This window comes from Chiloscyllium punctatum, chromosome 12 (genome assembly GCF_047496795.1).
Source record: "Chiloscyllium punctatum isolate Juve2018m chromosome 12, sChiPun1.3, whole genome shotgun sequence".
NCBI lineage: Eukaryota > Metazoa > Chordata > Chondrichthyes > Orectolobiformes > Hemiscylliidae > Chiloscyllium > Chiloscyllium punctatum.
This window is the reverse complement of record NC_092750.1, coordinates 46,902,476-46,920,107: the sequence shown is the minus strand read 5'-3', so window position 1 is coordinate 46,920,107 and position 17,632 is coordinate 46,902,476. Positions and strand designations below refer to the sequence as shown.

The window sequence follows — 17,632 nt, the reverse complement described above, 5'->3', positions numbered from 1 at the left end:
GCATTTTAAGTGCTCATTCAGTTGCTTATTCAATGTTGTGAGAGTACTGTTCTGTGTATCCCAATGTCTCTCTGCTCCTGTACTCCCCTCAAAGGTGCCTGTATTGTCTCCCCATGTTTTTTCTACCAAAATGAATTAAATCACATTTCTCTGCATTGAAATTTAAGTGCCAGGTATATGCTATAGAGATAGAAGGAAATATCATTAATACTAAGTTAAAAATCACACAACACCAGGTTATAGTCCAACAGATTTAATTGGAAGCACACTAGCTTTTGGAGCGACGCTCCTTCATCAGGTGATTGTCACAATCGCTCCGAAAGCTAGTGTGCTTCCAATTAAACCTGTTGGACTATAACCTGGTGTTGTGTGATTTTTAACTTTGTACACCCCAGTCCAACACCGGCATCTCCAAATCATTAATACTAGGCTAGGTGGAGGTAGAGTAGAGAATGCTGCAATAGTATCTGCCCATCATATGTAAGAAGTAAAATTACAGGAGGAGTTCTAAAGTTACAGATATTTGGAAAAAGAGATAGAAAGATAAGCAGACTTATGTTAAGGATGATGCAAAGTAGCTGTACTGCAGGGATGGAAGCTGAACTTAACAAATTTTGTGCAGTGAAGGCTCAGGGAACTCATGCAGCTGCTAAATCACTCTGTGTAATGAGTGCTCAGGGGAATCCTGGCAACTGCACAGGCTCAGAAAAAGCCATGTTCCATAAATATTTCTGTACAATAGCTCAGAGGATGTTAAAAAAAAACCATGAGAAGTGGGCTTTTCTGGATGTAGCTGAGCTGGTTAGAACTCAGGGAAAAGGTAGTTTTAGCCTTGGTGAGTTAGCTGTCAGTGAACAGCTGGAGTTGTGCTTACAAATAAGTACTGGAGTTCAATTTTGAAGTCCAGGGGAGCATAGACTCAGGAAAGTAGGTTGATCCACCAGAACAGGAACAGTTACTGGGCAGTCTATAATGGGGAAGTTTCAAGGCAAAACCAACAAGATTTGTGATCCCTTGTGCAATTTACTGAGATTCAGTGAGTTACAGTGCCATTAACATCTGGGAGACATTTCTGAGAAATCTATAGGATTTGTCTTCATCGCATTTATTATTTGATGTGTGCTGTGGTTTTCAATCACAATCTATTACCCATATTTGCTACATTAATACTGGGTTAGAAATAATTTCTATACATTTTATAGATTGTATTACTGTGTAGTTGTATGTAGTTCAATATAGTAAAGTTTACTGTTGTTCAAAATCATGAAATCTTGAGGTGCTATTCACTTAGTAATTCCACTGAACTTCATGACTTGTCTGCTTCAAAAATAGAAGTTACTGATCCCTAGGAAGATCATAACGTAAATTGACAGCTAGATCCATAGTTGTAACTTAAGTTTAGTTGTCTCATCTATGATCACAACAAATTTAAACAAAATAAAATGTTAGTTTATTATCAACAATTGCTAAGAGTTACCTCTATGCAGAGAATGATAAAGTTATAAGCTAAAATACAAGTAAAATGATTTAAAATAAGGGTAAAAGTTAGTAATGGAGATGAAAGCACTATCAGTATTTGGACTGTTGTAGGCTTGACAATTCTCTTTTCAAGTTTTGAAAACTTCAAGTCATAATTCAACAGTTGAAATGGCTTCTGTAATCTGATAGCTGGAAATTGCTTGTTGGTAAACTCAGTGGGTAGAGCAGCTTTGGACAGCAAGTAAATGTTATTTTTCTTTCTTGCTTCTACTGGCATAACACTTGAACACCGGTACTTGTTCGGTTCCATTTGGAATCTGGACCTATCTTCACATAGTCTCCAAACAGCTCTACACATCCAATGGCTCTTTCAGCCAAGTGTATGTTAGAATCAAACAGAAATAGCTGCTGATATTAACTTTGATGCATCAATGTTCCACAGAGCAAAGTTCATTAATTATGCTGGAATCCCCTGTTATTCCAGTGTCCTGTTCAGTGTTACAGTAGCCTTTGTTTCTTCTCACCATTGTGGGTTTAGTAGACTGCCCTAGAATTCCTTTGATTATTTAATGACTTTATGTAGCTGACTCTTAAATTAATCACTCTGTGTGGTTTGACTGCAGTGAATAAACTTGAACAATTCTATGACTTCTGGGATCCATCTTGTAAGACCTATTTTAGTCTGTTTTAAATCTATTTTAGTCTATTTTAAAGACAGAGTTACCATTGCTTATAAAATATTATATTTTATATATATACACACACACACACACACCATTTTGACATTTGTCATAAAATGAGTGAGAAAATTGAGAGTACTGGATGTAAGAATCAGTAAGGTGAAAAAATAGAAAATGCTGTAAGTATGTAACAGCTCTCGCAGCATGTGTGGAAAGGGAAACAGAACTGATGTTTTGGGTTAATGACCTGACTGTTAAATAACTGCAGGACATTGGCGTTTTCCATTGACTTTTTAACTGATTGGGTGTTGGTAGGCTGATAGTTTGGTCCTGCTCATAATTCAGCCCATTAACTCAATTACTTTCTCTACAGATGCTGTCCGATCTGCTGAGCTTTATTCTGTTTTCATTCCATACTGTTTGGAACTGTTTTCACCTTTTGCAAAGATTAATGCAGTAAATGTATTTTTAGTGTCTAAAGCTTTAATATTCTTTTTATCCAAAAAGAAATAGCAAGTAAGTGAAATTCATTTGAATATCAGCTGTTTTCTGGTCCTTATGTTTCTTTCTTCCTCATGTTGAACATTCGAAGTAGCGCACTCATGGCAAGAAAAATCCTGGAGGCAGACACAAATTAATGTTTACAGAATTGTCAGTAGCTCCAAAGGTTGGATATGAATAATTAGAATTGCAGTCATTATTTCATTCGTGAATGGGGATATGTGTAACTTTCCTGATGAACTGAGGGCATTCTTCTTAAGATTGAAGATGGCATAAAGGTAGATGGAGTGACGGGTAGAGTTGAGGAAGCAGGGAGACTGCAAAAGGACTTGGACAGGCAAATAAGTGGCAGAGAGTGCAGTGTGGGAAAGTGTGAGGTTATGCACTTTGGTAGGAATAATACAGGCATTGACTATTTTCTAAATGGGGAAGGACTTTATAAATCTGAAACACAAAGGGACTTGGGAGTGTTCATTCAGGATTATTTTAAGGTTAACATGCAGCTTCAGCTGGCAGTTAGGAAGGCAAATGCAATGTGAGGAATTACTTCAAGAAGGTTAGAATAGAAGAGCAGAAATGTACAACTCAGGCTGTATAAATTTCTGGTCAGAATTCATCTGGAATATTGCGAGCAATTTTGTGTCTTCTATCGAAGGAAAAATGTGCTGACATTGGAGGGGATCCAGAGGAGGTTTACGAGAATGTTTTTGAGGTTGAAAGGCTTATCGTATGAGGAGCAGTTGAGGACTCTGGGTCAGTGGTGTTCAGAAGGATGGAGGAAGCTCATTGAAACTTACAGAATACTGAGAGGCCTGGACAGAGTGGACATGCAGAAGATGTTTCCACTAGTTGGAGTGACTAGGCCAGAAGGGCCCAGACTCAGATTGAAAGGACGATCCTTTAGAAATGAGGAGAACTTTCTTCAGCCAGATGGTGGTGAATCTCTGGAACTCATTGCCGTAGAGACCTGTGAAGGCCAGGTCATTAGATATATTTAAGACAGAGATAAATAGGTTCTCGTTTAGTAAGAAGATTAATCATGATGGGGAGAAGGCAGAAGAACAGAGTTAAGAAAAATATCAGTCATGGTGGAGCAGTCTCAAAGGGCTAAATGGCCTAATTCTGCCCCAACATCTCATGGTTTTATAGTCAGGGAGCTATGCTGGAAGTAGATTCAGAAGCACTATGCACCTCCTCAGAGGATTTCTGACATCCATCGCATTGGCTCCAATAGGGCAATGGAGCTCAATTTCATGTCTGGGATTCCTACACATGAAAAACAGAAAAAACAAAGTTGACAGTTGTTGACCTGTACAAGGATCTCCAGGAACTGCGAGCTGTGATATAAAACCTTTGGTCATGTTTGTATGAAATTCTCTAAATGTAAATGGAGAAGTGTGTGTTTTGCAGAGCACCAAAAGTGAGAACATACAGCGTCACTTGTATTTGGGCAGTTCTGTGCAATAGAGGAGCACTTTCAAGCATGACCTTTTGCTGATAGAACAGAGTGATATGTTAGCTAAAATGGTTAGTGGAAGAAGGAAGAAAGAAATTGCATTTATTTGATGCTTTTCATGACCTTGGGATGTACCAAAGTGCAATGCAGCCAATGAAGCATTTTTGAAGTCTTGTAAGCCATGAATAGATTCCAGAAACTGTGTCTATTCCCCAAAGAGATGCAGTTCTAGAGAAAGTAATACGGGCAACAGGACACAGCATTCTAAAATATCATCTGAGTACCTGAACCTTTACAAATCCACTCCCTTGAGAGAGCAGATCTAAGATAAGGGTGGAACAAAGGCTTTTAAGTGCCTGCAGCTAAAGATTATTTGACGGAATATAAAATAGCAAGAATATTTTAGCTGCTGTTTAAATACAAGAAAAGTAATGCCTTCTTGCCAGGTGCTCTTATTAAACATTAAAAGACATGTCACATTCTTTTTCAATTATTTGTTTTTAATTTGTAAACAGACATGATTCTTCTTGCAAAGGCAAATAGAAGACTGCAAATTAATAACAAAGGGAATGCGAAAATGAAAAATTCTAACTTGCAGAGTAACTAGTTCGATTGGAACACATCAATCTTATTGACAGTTAAAGATGTCAGAGTCGTATAAAGTCTCGTAGTTTAAGCATATTAGGTACACTCCTTTTCCTACACAGAAATATAGAACATAGATATACACAGGCACACAAGGACTACTAATTAATATGATGCCATGGGTCTATGGTAGAATTGTGGTGGATTTTCCCTGATTACAGTATTTCCTCTTTGTAGAAAGTGAAAAGCAACAGGGAACTGACAAGTCCTGTCAGTAACAACTCTGATCAGGATATTAATGAGGATGTTCAGCTCACCTAAATTGTCATTTAAAGTAGAGTCTAAGATTGGAAATCCAAGCAAGCATCTCAGCAGCAATCATTCTCATCTCTGTGAAGATCCTCTAGGAGATTGAATTGACGAAGAGTCTGATAGAGCAGTCAGTGTTGGTTGAAGATCTTTGCAGTTTGAAGAGATTACAGTTTACTTTCAGTGTACTTACTGAACTGAATATTCAACTGAAACACACAGCAAGCAACAATAAACAGAAACTAACCAACTTCTGATGACTTCTAAATAGCACACAAAATATTCATTTCAGTACTGATCTATTTTCAATATTTATCTACACATTAAAATAAGATTTTAGAGGGATATTTGTCCCTTACTTCATAACATCATTGACCACTTTAAGGACAATGAGCTTTTGTGACTTTTGTTATTGGATAATGATGTGACAGTTAGTCAAATTGCTGAGAGAAAATCAAATATGATTTGGAACTCAGTTTTTCTTTAATGTAAACCAACCATGTTTTATATTCTTCTCACTCATAACAACAGATGGGTAGCAGATGTCTGAGAACATCAGAACTATTAGCTTTCCACAGAGCAAATGAAAAAAAAAGGCAGATTGCTAATATAATTCAGGGAATTTGTTAAGTCACTATTTCTTTTTCTACTAATCTTATCTCATCTGTAGATTTGTATGTATATGTTTGTTGTTGCACATCTTATCCTAAATCTCCAAGTCGTCCTTTTGAAATAAGATCTTAAGGTGAATATGTTTTGCAACATGAAACATTTCTGAAGTGACATCTGATGTATGAACATGAATATGTGGAATAAATTTTCCAATTTTTTTTTCAACCACATATTGAAGTTCCATATGGAGGAAAGACATTGATGCCATTGCTTAGGTTACAAGATCTAACAGTAATCAGAGGAATTGGCTGTTGTTGTATAAGTGTTATTCATAGTTTTTGTGAGAAGTTTTACTTTTGTATTGAACACTATCAACTCACACAGTATCTAAAATGATTCCTTTTCTTCCTTTCTTCTAGTATATCATTTTTGAAAATTGTTGATTTTCTACTCTACAAATAATTTCTACAAATGACAAATTCCACTAATTTTATTGCTGAATCTACCATTCTATGCTCCAGTGAAAAATGTCTTGCAGTAAGGCACTATATAAATATTTAAATGACATGTCTATGTGGATTCAAATGCATCCTAAGACTGCAGCACTGCAGCGATATCATAACACACAATGCCAGCAAATTGAAGCTCTTATCCCTAATATTTATGCCAAATTACCTTCTGGGCAAAAAGACTGAATTTTTGTTATGTTATTCTGTTATGAATGGAAGACATTTTTGTCATAATTTGACCGTATATTATTGAAAGATTAATATCATTGCTTCCTTTACAAAATGTTAGGAATATATAAGAACATAAGATAGACAAATGAATATATACCATTTAGCTTCTCAAACCTGTTCTGCATTCAATAAGGTTATAGATTATCTTAAACGTCATCTCCTCTTGCCATATTTTAATCAAATGATTTGTATGTGACTTGATGCTTGAAGACACTAAATAGATCCCAATACTCATAGGAAATAAGGGTGTAAAAGAGAGGGGTTATCTTAAAATAAATTTTATCATTAGAAAATAGTATTGGGCAAACTTAGGAGGTTGGGAACTTCTCAATCTTGCATCCTAGGAGAAATGGATGCACAGATAATTGATCCATTGGTTATAATCTTTCAAACTTCAATAGATTCTGAAAATGTCTCAGTAGATTGGAAAGCTTCCTTATTAGGAATGGAGCAAGACTAAAAGCAGAAAATTAGGCCAGTCAACCTAACTTACATCATTGGGAAAATGCCGCAATCCATTACTAAGGAAGTAGCAATAGAATGTTTAGAAAAACATAATTCAATCAAGCATGGATGAAAAAGAAATTGAATTTGACAAATTTATTCAAGTTTTTTTTTACAAAGGTGACAAGCAAGTTGAATAAATTAACAGCCTACCAATCAAAAAATGATTTGTTAATCTTACTTTTTGCTTTTTCCTTTAACAAACCTCCATCCACACTAATATATACTACCCCCAACCATATCAGCTCTTAGCTTCTGAAACAAATTTTCATGTAAGACTTGACTCAACACCCTCTGAAAATCGAAATCCATTATTACAATGCTTTCCCATTACCTACCTTGCTTACTGCAGCCTCAAGAAATCTTTAATAGATATGCCTTTCATAAAACTATATTGACTCCAACTAATCATATTATGCTTTTATAAGTGTATTGTTGCCACTTCTTTAATAATGTTCTTTTTTCCCATTTACAGTCATCAAATTAAATGCCTATAGTTCTGATTAGACTCCTCACAGTGTGGAAACAGGCTCTTCAACCCAACAAGTCCACACCAAACCTTCTGAAGAGTAACCCATCCAGACCCATTTCCCTCTGACTAATGCACCTAACACTACGGGCAATTTAGCCTGGCCAATTCACCTGACCTGCACATCTTTGGACTGTGGGAGGAAACCAAAGCACCCGGAGGAAACCCATGCAGAAACCCATGAGAACTCCACACAGTTGCCTGAGGCGGGAATCAAACCTGGGTCCCTGGCGCTGTGAGGCAACAGTGCTAACCACTGAGCCACCGTGCCGCCCTATTTCTCTGTTTCTAATTCCCTCCTTTCTTGAATAAGAACTTTACATTGGCTACCTTCCAATCCACTTATACCATTCCAGAATTAGGAAACTTTTGAGTGATCATAACCAGTGCATTCCCAATCAAACCATCCACTTCTTAATAACACTCGGGCATTCAGGGAATTTATCAGCTTTAGTCATTCATTTTTCAATATGCTTTCATAACTCTTGTTAATGACTATAAGTTTTTCATTTTCACTTTTGTTTCCCATTATTTCTGATGTATTTTGTATCTTCTAATATGAAAACCAAAACAATATTTGCTTAATGTCTGAAATGTCCTTATTCAAAATTATCATATCTCCAGCCCAGGCTTTACGAGAGCCATAGGCAAAAGTGAGGACTGAAGATGCAGTTTAGATCAGAGTGATGCTGGAAAAGCATAGCAGGTCAGGCAGCATCCGAGGAGCAGGAAAATTGACATTTCGGGCAAAAGCCTGATGAAGGATTCCTGGTGAAGGGCTTTTGTCCGAAACATCGATTTTCCTGCTCCTCGGATGCTGCCTGACCTGCTGTGCTTTTCCAGCACCACTTTGATCTAAACTTTAAGTGACCCATGTTTACTGTTGCTATCCTCTTCACTTTAACCTATCTTTTCCAGCTCCTAGAATGTATCTTTTTATTTCTCTCCAGTTTACATTCATATTCCATTTTCTTCCTCACAATCATTTTTATTTTCGTTATCTTTGCTGATTTTGAAAACTTGCCCTGCTCAGCTTAGTACTTTGTTTTTGGCAATAATACAAAGTACTTCTTTTAATCAAACACCAAATAATATTTGACACCCACCTGATGAAGAAGCAGTGGTTCAAAAGCTAATGCTTCCAAATAAGCCAGAGGGACTGTTACCTTGTTCTGCATGATTTTTAATTTTGTCCACTGCACTCCAACACTGACACTTCCAAATCATTATTCTTGTTTACGTAACTGCACTATCACTGGGACAGCACTATTTACTTAGGATCATTATTTTCTGTGGAAATATTAATCTCTCAATAGAATTGTTGAGAATTATTAAATATTTCCTTCCATGTTTGCCATTGCTTATAAAACATTTAATGTTATGTTTATAAATTCCCAATATACATTTGCCATCCTTCATAGCCTTCTAATTAGTTTTAAGGTAATTATTCCATGTACATACTTATTCTTAAATTTAGCAATCTGATAATTTAGCAACAGTGGAGGAGTTGAGAGAGGTCATGGTGAAGTAGACCTGCATGTCATCCGTATACATGGGAAAACTAATACTGATCAACAGGAGCATGCCCTGTTTTAGAATTAGGTTTATTCACTTGTGTACTCACCTGAGTATCATATTAGGCACCATCTTAGGTACAAAGCTACCTAGGTACAGATTCTTAGGAATAATCTCAAAAAGTAGAGAAATAAAAATGTGTAGCATTGCAGACTCTCACACCATCTTAGGTACAAAATTAGCCACAAAGATTCTTAGGAAGTAACTAGAAGAATAAGGAAATAAAAAGGTCAGAGTTGCAATCTTCTAAGCAGCGGAGGCGGAGCAGACAAGTCCGTGCTTGCCTCCAGTCTGTGCCAGACCTTGCCTCAAATCCACTCCAGGCCTCGTCTTCAGTCTGTACTGGCCTCATTCGAGGCTTTTGAGGTTGGGAGTCCTTGATGAGGCCAGGAATCCACACTGAAGCTGGGAGTCCGTGCTTGCTAAACTCAATGTTCATGAGGCAGGGAGCCCATTATGAGGCTGGGAGTCCATTATGAGGCCGGGAGTCTGTGCTTGCTGCACCCAATGTTCTTGAGACCGGGAGTCCATGATGACACCAGGAGTTGGTGGTGAAGCTGGGAGTCTGTGCTGGCTGCACTCCAGGCTCTTGAGACCAATGGTTCACATTAGCTTCACCCTGGACATTGCCAGCACTCAAAAAAAGAGAGAAAAAAAGAAAAGAAACAGACAGAGCAGATAAGCTCCTGCTCAGGAGTCCTACTCCACTGCCATCTTGGATTGTGGAAGCAGTCCTGATTATTCATTTTGTGTTAGTGCACTTTGTCAGCTACATTTGGGCCATGACAAGCACCAAATGGGACGATAGGGCTATGAATGCTAGCCACTGACGACACGATTCTGATGGACAATCATGAATGCCATACTGCCATAGGAACTATCATTGAACAGAACATTAACATGCTGAAAGAACAATTCCACTGCCTGAAAAGTACTGGATGAAATCTGCAAAGCTTGGTGCAGCTGCTACTATCAAGATTTTGAGTGTTCTGCTGCAGGTTGCTTGACCGGACCATTGTGAGGGAACAGCTCCTGTGACAAGCAGCTTTTCTGCAATCAGGCATGAGATGTATGTCTCACTAATAAAACTTACATTTATTAGTCATCTCTAGTTCTCCTTTCAGTAGATTCTAGTGTGTTGCCTTTGAATTAGTACAGTCCGTGAGATGAACGTATTATTACAACGCACTTAGTTGGGATTTTATGAAGGCAATGGTGAAAAAATGGTGACATCTCTTCAAGCCAGGATGGTATATGACTTGGAGAGGATCTTGGAGTGAGTGATCTTTCCATGTACCTGTTGCCCTAGAGGTCACAGCTTTGGGCAGCACTTTTGAAGAAGCCTTGGCATGTCGTTGGTGATGGAGTAAATGAATGTCTCAGACATTTAGCAAGATGTTTAGCAATCATTCAAGCTGCTTGCCCTGAATGGTGTTGAATTTCTTGTTGCTGCAGCTGACTCATCCAGGCAAGTGGAAAATATTCCATCACAATCCTCACTGGTGCTTTGTAGAGAGGGGACACACTTTGAGGGGTAAGGAGGCAAGTTAATTTCTGCAAAATACCCTGACCTGTTCTAGTAGCCAAGTTTTTATATAACTGTGTTGTTAGGCGTATGGTCAATATAGGCCCTTCACACTCATAGGTGCTGACTGTATGGAATTCAATGATGGGAATGTCTTTGAATTTCAAAGGGAGGCTGTTAATGACTCTCATTTTTGGAATAGCCATTCCTTGGCATTTAAGTGGCATGGATATTACTTGTTACTAGTAAGTCCAAAACTATGTGGCTTAGGCTGTGGTGCAAGAGACATGATTGCAAATGGAATGGAATACTGTGCAATCTTAGGAACAGAGGTAGACATTTAGAAAATTGGACTAGAAACTGATAATTTGGCTCACTGAGTCTACTCTGCTACTAAACACAGTCACGACTGACTAACTATCTCCTCGCAGTATTCTCGCTTTCTCACCATACTCTTTGACATCAACTTCTAGAAATCTGTTCATGAATATTTCTTAAATATTTTCATTGACTTCACATCCAAAACTTTCTGCGGTACAGAATTCCCTGCTTTGCTACTTCAAGTTAAAACATTTGCTGCTCACCTCAATCCAAAAATCTGTTCCTTCATCTGATACTCCGAGAGCGTGTGGTTTCAAATAGACCTGTTGGACTATAAGCTGGTGTTGTGTGGCTTCTGTCTGTGTCTGCCCCAGTCCAACACCAGGTCCTCCACTTCAATCCAAGTATCCGTGTCTGCCCCAGTCCAACACCAGGTCCTCCACATCAATCCAAGTATCCGTGTCTGCCCCAATCCAACACCAGGTCTTCCACATCAATCCAAGTATCCGTGTCTGCTCCAGTCCAACACCGGCACCTCCACATCAATCCAAGTATCCGTGTCTGCCCCAATCCAACACCAGGTCTTCCACATCAATCCAAGTATCCGTGTCTGCCCCAGTCCAACACCGGCACCACCACATCAATCCAAGTATCCTGAGAGCATGACCTCTTGTTCTGGAGCCCAAGCCAGGGATAATATCATTCCGAAATCTTGTCTGCTTAGCCCTGACAGAATTTTAGATGTTTTAATCAGATGCTCTCTCATTCTTCTATACTCCAAGCCCAAATACCCCAATCTCTCATGATTTGACAACCCTACCATTCCAGGAATTGATCTTGTGAAATCTCATTGCACTCCCTCTCCACCAAACAGATCTTTTCTTAGGTAAGGAGACCAAAACTGCACATGATACTCCATGTGTGGTCTCTCCAATGCACTGTAAGACTTCCTTAGTCCTATACTCAAACCCTTTTGCAATGATAGCCAACATAGCATTTATCTTCCTAACTGCTTGCTGACACCTACATGTTTGTTTTCAATGACTACTGCACAAAAATACTTGGGTCCCTTGGTACATCAACTTTTCCCAACCTAGTATTATTTAAATAATACACAGCCATTTGGTTTTTACTACTGAAGTGGACAACTTCACATTTATCGATAACATACTGCATGTGCCAACTATTTGCCCACCCAGTCAACCTATCTGAATTGCCCTGAAGCCTTGTTAAATTCCTCACCACTCATACTCCCATTGAGTTCTGCATTGTAACAAACTTGAAAATATATGTCAATTCCTTCATCCAAATCAATATTAATTAACCCCTTCTCAATGCACAAAATTTAGAATAACCTTCCCTTGAGCTGGTTCCTTAATACTCAGATCTAACAATCCATTTTGTCAACACTCCAGCGATCCACAATATTATGACGAATGTCAATTGCCCAGACTATATGTAGATTAAAATCACCTATGAGAATCACCATTGGTGCATACTTCTCTAGTTTCTTATTTAATGCCGTCCCTTACTTCACCACAACCGCAGACGAACTTCGATAATCCGAATTTCAATTATCCGAATTTCAGATTATTCGAAGAAGACCTTAAGGTCCTGATAGAAACATTACATCAAAGAGGTGTTTCCAGCACTGATTGCGTCTTTTGTTTAATATGATTAAAAATGAACTCTGCCTGGTTGCAGGCCATCTACGCAGCAATGGATGTCCCAGGAATTAACAGTTCTATTTCCTTCCTGGGGATTAGGACAAAGAATGTTGCCCACCTACTCAGTTTAGGTCATGTTGTTTCAGGTCATGCACCACCTTGTCCTGCAAATAAAGAGATGAAAGTTTTCCATATACCACACAGTCTGTTTTGGGAGATGTAGTTGTCAAGGTTAAAAAGCTGGCAACATGTGTGCAATGTGGAAGTGAGGTTTGTAACAGTGCTAACTGTATGAAGGTGAAATGAAGCTTACAAGTGATGGTATGAATCTTGACTGACAAAAGATTGTTGAAAGGTGAGTGATGGGGATGGGCTGACTCCAGAAGAAATTGAGGTTAGTGGTGCAGTTGGTGATCTAGCATTGGAAGACTCATTCACTCTTTAATCAATCATTCACTGAACTTGTGGTACATCACCAAGGTTGTTGACTTTCACAGTTATCTGCTTCCACTGCCATTTGACTCCTTCTCTGGAGGGCTTCCAAAATCCCTTTAGAGGAGACTTGATTATCAATTTAGGTTCAGGAATCAATGTATGTATTTTTATGGACTCCAGACCTACACTTCATCTGCATTACTCTTAAGACGCTTTCTTCAAAGGCCCTGGTTGGTTAAGACAGTGACTTAGTGACAGTGAGCATAACCAGGAATTGGGAACTGCCTGTGAAACATAAGCACCAACAGTTGCTTGATGGGATCGGCAGCTGCCGGCAGTAAAGAGGAGCCAGCAGTTTGAAGGGACAGCAGCCTCATCACGTGCAAATGTCCATAATAGCCAAATATGACATCACGCACATGATCCAGTGCAAAATCATTCGGGTCCCCAAATTTTTCAGAATCTCCTAAATTCTGCCCCATTGTCCCTGGCAACTGTGCTGAAGGTTGCACTGGACTCTCTAGATCGACTGACTTACAAATTGCTAAGTGCCTTTTTAGCCTCCCTGACCTCAAATAAGTTCTGTATATGGGTAATTCAATGCAAGTAAGTTCTTGACTCCCTTCAACCATACTCACTTAAAAAGTTGAGCTTATCCTGGAGTCAATAGGATATTGGAGTGCGATTTTCAAACCATACCATAAGGGGTGACTTGGTTGAAATATATAAGATTTTGGAAGGATATGACAATGTGGATGTGGAAGTGATGTTTTCTCTTCTGGGTGCACCAAGAACCAGGGGAGACTATTTAAATTGTTAGGACAGAGATGAGGAGAACTTCTCTCAGAGTTGTTTGTGTGACTTTGGACCTCTCTGCCTCAGAAATTGGTTGAGATGGAGTCATTGATGATGCTGTCACTTTGAAAAAGCTTATATTGTCCTTGGTGTTTTAGAAATGAGGTCAAAAAGGCGGAGGTACTGAAGAGTTTAGTTTAACAAGAGAAAGGGAGTGGTCAATTCTCCCAGTTAAAGTGTTTCCTTGTTCGTTTTTAGCTGCAGCAGTCACAGGGGAGTTGCAAACTTCAGTAAAAAAATTCCTCTGACTTTCTTCTGAAATGTCTCTCTGGAAGTTGTTCCCTCCTGCTTGTATGAATCTGTGTTTAAATTTACCTTTTTGCCAAGATATTTGTGTCTGGGATGTCAGTGTACTGGAACAGTTAATTAGTAATAGTTATTGTGTGGGATCAGTTAAGCTTTCCAGTCGTAAAATTATTCTAAATTCTGCTTTTTTTTGTTCGTGTTTCAACTGTAGTGTTTACATAAATTCTGCTTTGCTTAAAGCTGAGTGGTTTTATAAGCTGCATCACACCTGCAACACCCACATCTTTTAAAATAAGAAAAAGTTAGGGTCTAGACTACCTTCTTAAAATATTTTGAGGAGGTCTGGCCTGGTCCATAACATACTTTTAAGTAGGAGCTGGACAGTTTTGTTTGGCAAGGGATCAAAGATTATTGGGAATAGATGGGAATATGGAATTCAAAACACAAACAGACATTTTTTTTGAAATGGCATAGAATCCTTAGAGGGCTGAATGGCTACTTCTGTTCCTCAATTATATGTTATTCTGTTCATATGACAAACAACTCATGCAGCATTATAATGCTTTTTGTCGCTTCTGGTGCACTCCAATTTAGCCCCTTAAATACTTTTGCAATTATTAATATTTAACATAAACTGACACTGATGCTTTGCCATTCTTTCTCAAATAATACATGTACCATGTTTCTACAAATGTTTGGGAAATTAGACCATTTCATCAATGTTGCAAGTGATCTATATTAATGATTTTGCATTTTATAGATCTGTAGAATAGTTTATTGTTACTAATTCTTCAAACCCTAATTAGTAACTTTTATATTCGATATAGAAGACAACTCATTTAACCTGATACCCAGCGGTTGTTCAAAATGAAAAATTCCACTGAGCATTCTAGCATCTGGAGTTCAATAATTAAATGCAGCGACCATAAGTAATGTAAGATATTTAATGCATACTAATTATACAGCATGCTGCTCAGAAATTGTGTTTTTTTCCTGTGCTGTGCTTCCTTTAAATTTAGAAGTGGCTTATGAAAGGTACCTGCAAAACTTTGTAATATTTTAATTGCTGAAATGGTGTAGTGCCAATACTGAATATTTAAGAGGGAAATTTCATACACTGTGAGCAAACATATGAATATTAATGAAATGGTAATTGATGAATTCCATCTTTAGTAATCAACTAGGAAAACATATCAATTAATATTTCACAAATGTACCTTTTTCCTGAATTGTCAAATAATATACAATACTACTTTGTTTAAAAAAAACATATCTATTGACCCTACAGTACCTTGGTCCCCATTGGAACACGGTTTACTACTAGATGAAACCATGATAGATAAACTAATATCTATGATGACGGCAATCACTCCAACCACACCATCTGAAACTGGATTACAGTTCCTCAACTCTTCCCATAATGTGGTCCTTTGCAAATAACTGCAAAGCAAAATTCATGATAGTCATTAGACACTATATTGGATCAGAGTGTTCCATTATTACATGTGAAAACAGACGTGGTCTTTCCTCAATTCTTACCAGTTTGTCTTGCAGGATCCATAAGAGACATTAAATCATGATCCTAATTAAATTCAATGCATCAATAATTTTTTGAGTTTCAAAGTTGAGAAACAAAATTGACATGCCTGAACCACTCAGTGGATTATTATAAGTGACTTTCAAAGACTCTGAAATCCCAATAGCACCATTTTGTTATATTTCTCCAATTCCTTGATATGTTCACTTATATGTTGTTTTAATTAAATGGACACAAGTGTATGTTGAGAGGAACCAATGGGAATTGACATGTTAATCACCTTTGATCAAATATTTCAGTTATATCTCATAGAAGAGCCATAATAGAAAACAAATAAAGCTGGAAATCATAACAGACCATCAGAAATACTTATCATTTTGCCTGCATCCAAAAAAAAGGTGGGAGAACATTTCTTGCAGAGAAACTCTTTATGCTAAAGGATTTCAACTTGAAATGTTGACTTTCATTTTTGCTCCCAGATAAACCGGATATGAAATTTTGGTATTTACTGATCGATTGCAGAAAATCAGTCAGCATTAAAAAGGCTGCGACTTTTTCGATTGATTTTTAGGGTATGTTTTGAAACCAATTTTCAAGGTTTGCAATTTTCCAGTCACGTCATGTTGAAATCAAGTTGCAAGTATTTGTTTGTACAAGTGTCAAACAGTAGATGTAATTTATATTTTATAATTGAATAACTGTATATAATACTAAAGAAGAAATCCCACATAAAATATAATTCTTTATAGGACCTTCCATGCTTGTACTCACTAAAAAGAGAGACGATCATTCTAACAGTTCAATTGTGGGGTAGCGTAATTCAGTGACAGTGATGAACTCTTAGAGAGAAATCATCTAAATCAGTATAGGTTCTACATTGATATTTCATATAAGATGTCTTGAAAGTCATGAATTATAGCATTCAAAATGAAAATAATCAATCCTAATTTGAGAATTTAGTTTTAGTGGATTATTTTTGTTAGCAAAGTTATTGAAAGATATGGAGTTAAGACAGGTAAATCGAATTGAGATACATATCAATCATGACTTAATTGAATGAATGGCAGAACAGGCCCAATACACTCAATGGTCTACTCTGTTTTCTATGTTGCCAGTCAACAAAATATTTTTTTTGAATAAAGGAATAATGACAGATGAGCTGATCCCAATAAAAAAAATTGTAAAATTTCCATGCAAAGTTTGTAATTCAAATCCATTTTTCAAATCGATTATCAATAATATTCTTGCCTCCTTCAAAATAAGAATTTAGAAATTAAATTGTAACACTATCCAATTACCCTGTAATACTACTTAAATAATGCATGATTACCATCAGGGAGTTATCACAACTTGAACATTGTCTTTACCGCCATGAGAGAAGCTTAGGTAGCCATACTTTGAGTTTCATCTGTCCCCCATTATTTCACCATTTCAGCAAAGTTCAATTGGAAGAGAGTTTTCCAATTTATTCCATTGTTACTTCACAAAGGTTATCTTCAATAATTTGAACAATTATTTTCATACACACTCAGATTATATGCATTCTATGCTTTCAATTAACGTTAGTGTACAGTAACCTCCTTGTAATCAGGTACACAAGCGTCTGGGAATACTCATGCAACTAGGAAAAAAAAGTTTAAACAAAATATATAATTTTTTTAAAGTTTCTTCAAAACATATATTTGAACTTGGTCCACCAAGTTCTGATAGATATATGCTCATCCACCATGCTGCTTAAGATGCAAGTGCTAATTCTATTGTTGACCTTACTATCAACATTTTCAGATCTCAGTGAGAAAACTGCACTACCTTTTTGATATTTAAGTTTAAGTTTATTTAAAGAATACTACAGTGTACTGTATTGGGTTTCCAGAAGAATATTTCTCAGGCAACTGGCAGATACGTGTAATTGGCACCCTGCCACTCCCAATACATACTACATTATGGGGAATTTAATGTAGCTAAATCCCCTTGACCTGATTGATTCCACACAAAATTATTTTATTAATATTAGTAGGTGTGGAATTTGCAGATCCATTAGTCACTGTTGCAAAATTTTCTTGATTCAGCAATGTT

At 37.4% G+C, this 17,632-nt stretch overlaps 1 protein-coding gene across 4 annotated transcripts in view; it reads right to left on the bottom strand.

The window, feature by feature from the left end:
* tafa1b (TAFA chemokine like family member 1b) overlaps window positions 1-17,632 on the bottom strand; it is a 479,256-nt gene that overhangs the window by 13,061 nt on the left and 448,563 nt on the right. For 3 of the 4 annotated variants that reach the window (XM_072582507.1, XM_072582510.1, XM_072582509.1), the window contains exon 5: window positions 15,311-15,459. The exons of the other annotated variant lie outside the window; for it this stretch is intronic. In XM_072582507.1, coding sequence (XP_072438608.1) covers window positions 15,415-15,459 — 45 coding nt within the window. In that variant the 3' untranslated portion in view covers window positions 15,311-15,414. The remainder of the gene's footprint in view (window positions 1-15,310; window positions 15,460-17,632) is intronic. 4 annotated transcript variants of the gene reach the window in all.